The 6,000-nt window shown below is 39.8% G+C and overlaps 1 protein-coding gene across 2 annotated transcripts in view; it reads right to left on the bottom strand.

Moving 5' to 3' along the window:
• Nucleotides 1–219: 219 nt before the first annotated feature.
• BCAT1 (branched chain amino acid transaminase 1) overlaps nt 220–6,000 on the bottom strand; it is a 54,210-nt gene continuing 48,429 nt past the window's right edge. For both annotated transcript variants that reach the window (XM_058022545.1, XM_058022546.1), the window contains exon 11: nt 220–5,505. In XM_058022545.1, the coding sequence (XP_057878528.1) occupies nt 5,464–5,505 (42 nt within the window). In that variant the 3' untranslated portion in view covers nt 220–5,463. The remainder of the gene's footprint in view (nt 5,506–6,000) is intronic.

The raw sequence follows: 6,000 nt of genomic DNA, 5'->3' as shown, positions 1-6,000 counted from the left end.
AGAGAACTGGCTCAGCCTGCAGGCTTGGCAGGGTAGGTACATGTCTGCCACTGCAGCCTTGCTTTGCTGTCCTTACATGCCACACTTCATCCACATTTTATTTTTTCTTTTAGTCCAACCTTCAAGAATTTATTTCATAGCAGCTCCCATCTCTGGGATAATTACACTTAGTTAGCTGCACTCAACATCCATGATTTCATAAGGTGCCACAAACAGATGCCAATTAAATTCCTTTATTGGAGACAGAAACATTGAATTTGAATACAGAACATTTGAATACAGATCTGATGAAGGAAAACTGCAAATAGTATAGACTGTTTCTACTGCCAGCAAAATACAGTTCTTACAGGATGTACAGACACACAAATATAGTGCTTCTTTCATGCCAGATGATAACTACGTAACAATGCCATTAGGAGCTCTTAATTGTGCTTCTAAAAACCTTTAGAGAAGAATGAGGTAGAGTTTCCTTTAGTTTATCCAGTACTTTTTCACACATCTGTCCTTTACTGCTTTTATATGCTTCAGATTCTTGTAAAATACCCAGTTAACTTTCAGCATGTGAGAAAACAGAGACCCTTCAGAGGTGTTTACTTCTCCCTCCCTAGGCTGCTAATTTCCCACTACAATTTCAGTAACCACTTCTGCACCCTCCTAAAAGCCTCAAAGCTCAAGCAGGTTGGGACTTCTGGCTTTCCAACAGAAAGGGTCTGTAAACAGCTTCAGATGAAACTGTAACTTGTCCTCATTACGGCAAAGAACTTTCTGCATTTTGTCACCCAGTGGCCAAGGTGAGTCCAGGAGACAAAGGGAACAGATCCACCCTTTGTGAACTTTCTGGACTAGGAAATGGTGTTAATGGTGTGTTTGTCTCCTGCTTGCAGCTCCAGTCCACCACTGGGCTTAACACAAATGATGGGAAGAGAATCCACCAGTGACCTGTTAGACGGTTTGGAGCATCAGCTGTTTGACCAAATATTCTACTGTTTTACAAGATATAGAAGTGCTGCAGCTTTCAGTGAAGATATAGGGGCCCAAGCTGAAAATGTAGGCACAGATGGAGGTGTTTGAGCAGGTGAAGAGCATTAATACCAACTTAAATCCCAACATCAGTCTCTGATCCTGCTAGACCTGTGGTGTCCCTCAGTGGACTCACCAAGAGTGGATGTGATGTGCTGCTGCCCTCCTGCCTCACTGGCCTGAGGGGTATTTTCATTTTCCCTCTTGCTCCTCTTCCTGACACAGCAGATTTTCCACTCACTGCTCTGGTCTTTGCTGCCAGCACTCAGTACTCAGTTTAGCACAAGCAGGGTGCAGTTATGTCACCCAAAATGATCACAATTCTAGTGGTGACCAAGTCACAACGACCAGGGGGTTTGGCATACACAAAGAAGGTGATTACATAAAGAATAAGTATGTTTAAGCTACTGCAATGTGATAGTGTAAGACAACAGTTCAGCAAACACTGCATCAGAACTCTAAAATTAAAAACAAAATTTTTATAAAAGGTGCAAAGTTTAAAAGACTCCATGTTCATACCTCAATCACTTGGATTGTAGGACAGCAAATCTGTTTCTGCAAGACAGGACCACCTGAGAAAAGCTTCTGAGCTCCTCTACCCCACCCTGAATTCAAGAGGGCTCCTCCTCTAATTAAGCAGCTCTGAGATCAGTCCCAGCTGTTTTTCTGTCTACCTCTTGGAAGACAGACATTTCAAATAACTTGCACTCCAAATGACTTTCAAGTATCACATTTTTCCAAATTCCCATTCCTCATGCCTGAGGATAAATAATAAAACTAATACACAGGAAAGGATCTGTGATATCTCTGTGTTGAATTGGGCAAACCCAACAAGAGGTTATGTACAAAGAGGAGGAGTGGCTGATAACTGATTTTGGCTCGAGACAGTGGAACAGGTGTAAACAATGGCTGGGCAGAGAGATCTCACTACCTTGCTTTTGTCTTACCACTCTTCCTTTCTATAGCCCAGAAAAAATTCTGTTTGCTTTGCCCTGCTCTGGACTGACCAGGTTATCTACCCCAGGAACCTTTATCAGCATCCTCACCTGGCTCTGTCCCTGCCATTCTCAAGGAATTTGCCCTCACTGCAGTTAACAGTCTGGTTAAATAATGCCAGTTGCTGAAGCCATAATTCTTGGCACCAGAACAACTTGCATGAAATGCCAGTTTCATGAAAATGCTGTTATTTGAAGGACTTTTTTCTTAGTCATCAATCATGCTAACCAAACTTAAGATTAAGGACATGCTCAATACTGAAAATAATAATCAAAAGAATGCAGAGAAGAAAGAACATATGAAAATTAGATTTCAGTATTATCATTTTAAAGTACAGTGTTTGTAAAACATAAGCATGTGAAAGGCTGAATCTCATTTGATCAACCCAATTAAACATTAAATAATCGCATCCAATTATGCTAATATCCCACAACAATATTAATTTGTTGATTTTTTTTAACAGTTTCAAATTTTCCTAATGTTAGACAGTCTTATGTCTTAAATGATCAATTACCAGAACCATAACTAAGTGATGAAGAATGGATAATTGCCTAGTTATGATGTACCATACTCTTTCTATGTAAATCTGTTGCAATTAAACAAATAGGGCACATGGAGAAAAGATGTGCAGATGTTCTTTTACAATCTGTTACTAGCTCAGGGAATACCACAGCTCCCTCCTAAATTTTACAAGTAAAAACAAGGAGAATGCAATACCAAATACTGATTGTTATTTACACATGTTATTTCTTTCCTTTGGTTAATGGGATAAAATGCACTGCCACAATTCAGAGTAGGACAGCAGGCAACATCAGAAGAATTTCCTGTACTATACTGATCTGTCAGCTCTCTTATTTAGGTTTCAAAGTTTAGAATCTAAAACCTATTCCCCTGGATTCCACTTGGAAACAAGCATGGCCTTGAGATAACACAGACAGAGCAAGGCAATAAACCAAGATGTTAAAGACAACAACACACACCCACTCCACGTTTTCATTCTTCCCTGGGAGAAAAGACCACTCATTTCTGTGGGTCATTCCACTACCAAATCTCCTTATTTTGAGTCTCCATTAGCAGAAAAAACAGAGGTGTCTGTCTGGTCAGTGCAGGAAACAGTGCAAAACACAACAAATGAAACCACCTGGTTCATGTTAAATAACTTGCAACCAATTTAACAACTTAACCAATTTAACAATTTAACAACTTTCAGGTTTACATTTCAGTAAAGTAATTTTCTAACTGGTCCTTATTCATTCTGCCTAGTGAATAGATTGCTGCTGGTATACTGAGGCCTTCATGGGGATTTCTGATATGTGGTATCATTTATCAGCTCTGTCAAAGCTGAGATGTTCAGGTATCACACAACCACTTTGCCATGCATCTGAACTTAGGATATTTTTACTTTTCCATTTGCTGATAAATCAAAGATGAACTTAAGGGAAGGAATAGATTTTTCAGTACCAGTAAGCCACAAATGGCTGCTCATTACAGAATCTTCAGAGAGCTCCACTCCACACTCTGGTCAAAGGCACACTTTAATTTCAATACTGGTATCATTGGATAAAACTCTCTACCCCATGTTGCACCTTGACATATTCCCCATGTTCATATTCCAGCCATCTAATTAAATAAAAGCAAAGACTACTAGTTAAATAAAAGGAAAGACTACCAGCAGCTTATAACACATAATAAGATACTGAACAAAGACCAGCACGGGATACAAATTCAAATGTCACAACACTATGGCTACTATGAGTGAAACAACATTTTGTGCTTGCAGTTTTAGACTAAAGAAAAAATTATCCATCAATTTTTAACAACAGTTACATTGTCAGAGAGAACCTTCAACTGTTCTTCATTAAACGATCAGATTGGGCTGCAGTCAAAGACAGGAAAAATCATCTGAGGGAGCAGAAGAAAGTGATGGCTAAGGAGGGGTCTTCAGAATGTGATGAAAAATGAACAGGAAGCCATAAGGCTGCTCTTTAACAGCTGCATAAGGCATGGATGGTCCACTAGAAATTATATTTTACTTTTTAACTATGTTAACAAATGCCAGTAACTACAAAAGAGAGAGATACTGTTGGTCTTAAAAAAATTAAAGTGCTAAATGTTTCCCTTAATACTGGTGCATCTCTACTGCAAACTAGAACAAGAAATGTTTCACTTCTACTTCTTATAGGACTCCAATAAAGTGTCAATAAAGTTCCACCAGTTTTATACTGAAGTAGCACTTTGGAACATTGATAGAGAATATGGTTATCCTTTTTGGCAAGAGGTATCTTAAAGCTGTTCAACAAAGCTGTGTGCAGAAGGAGAGAGCTAATAAATATTACAGGATGGTCGTTGGTGAACATTTGCAGAAGTTACTTCCCCAACTGTGGCTACATGCTCTGTATTGCTTCCAAAGAATCAAGGCTGCATGTGAGAAAGCAGCAGTCTATGAATTATCAGCTTAACTAGAATGAAATCAGGGTTTGAATGAAGCCTCTTTTCTCCCAGACATGTTCTGCTGACAACACTGCTTGCTCCTTAATGGGAAGGCCCTTCTGCAGTACATGTGGCAATGGAGGCTGGATACAGCAAGTATGTGAAAGGGACAAGGAAAACATTTTTGTGATCTAAATTACGTGAGTGGGTGATGGAAGAAACTCCTCAATCCAAAGGTTTGGCTTCTTTGAAGAATGGTTCAATTTTCACAGCCAAAGTTGTCTAATCTCATTTTTCTGGACACTCACCTGTAAGGTAACACTGTGTCTGCAGAGCCCAGCTCTGCTAGGCCAAAGGGGAACTTTTATCTCATTTTAAAAAGCCTGACACAGCCTTTTAGATCATGCCTAGGAGGATGTACTCAACTCTCAGAGAGAAATGCACTGCCCTAGCAGGCACTGCAAATCCCCACAGAGGGAAGGGCAAGAGGCCAACAGGAACCATCCTGCAGAATTTTGGGCTAAAGAACAAAGTTATTGGATAGAGTAGGCGGGCGTCTAACAGGCTAGGCAAACTCAGCAATCTCCCATAGCAGCAGAGTAAGAAAGGATGGAGTGTATGGCTAATTTTGTTTCCCAAACACAGAGCAAAAGGCAGAATAATGTCAACAGAACCCTGTGGGCAGCTAACAGGCAACATCCTCTGTTGGTGGAGGCAGTAAACAAACCAAGCTGAAGAGCAGTTGAAGAGCATTTTACAAGTTTCCAGACTGTATATAAGGAGGCACTAAGAAAACCATTGGGAAAGTTCTATTGCTAACATTTAGCACCTCTACCAAGAAGACAGGCTTCTACCAAGAGGATTACAGTAGAAATTAAAACGATTGTGTTCACGTTTGCCAGATTGTGGAAACAATCATCCTGGGGAGCAAATTGATACTGGGACTATGCTACACACTGGCAGCTACAGAATTTGTCACTGTTCAGATGTCAGGTGTGTCCGGAGGCTCTGCCACCTTCATGGCACCACCATTGCCCAGTCGCTCTCTTCTCTTCCATACTGAAACAAAGCAAAACATGAAGTTTAAGAATAAAAGTTAAAAGAATCAGTGTATGTTTATGATAACTTTTTAGGTCTATCCATAGAAATGTTCATTTTCACTGCTCTTATAGTAGTTTACATTATTTTTTATGCCTTTACCTGCCTCTGATTTGGGCACAGACTAGAGACAGCTTGCTTTACCCATATTACACTAGCTGATTTAGGAAGGAGCAGAGATGATACTCAGCACACATGACACAGAACAGCCCTGCTTCACTTCCATCAGTTTAATGCAGTTACTCCCTGAGGCCTGCTCACTAATTCACTCAGAAGTATGCCTCTGCTCAAGCTCCAATAAACAAACACATTTCATTTTATTTCTTTTTATTGTCAAGGTGGCTTTTTATTACAGCATTCTGATTGAATGTAAAATAAAACCATCACAAATACCACAGAGTGCAATTAGGGAGAATTGTAATCCAAAATAAAACAAGTTGTCTTTCTGTACACAAA

Source organism: Melospiza georgiana, chromosome 4 (genome assembly GCF_028018845.1).
Source record: "Melospiza georgiana isolate bMelGeo1 chromosome 4, bMelGeo1.pri, whole genome shotgun sequence".
NCBI classification, from domain to species: Eukaryota; Metazoa; Chordata; class Aves; order Passeriformes; family Passerellidae; genus Melospiza; species Melospiza georgiana.
Note: the sequence above shows the minus strand (reverse complement) of the source record. Positions and strands in the feature narration are given on the sequence as shown.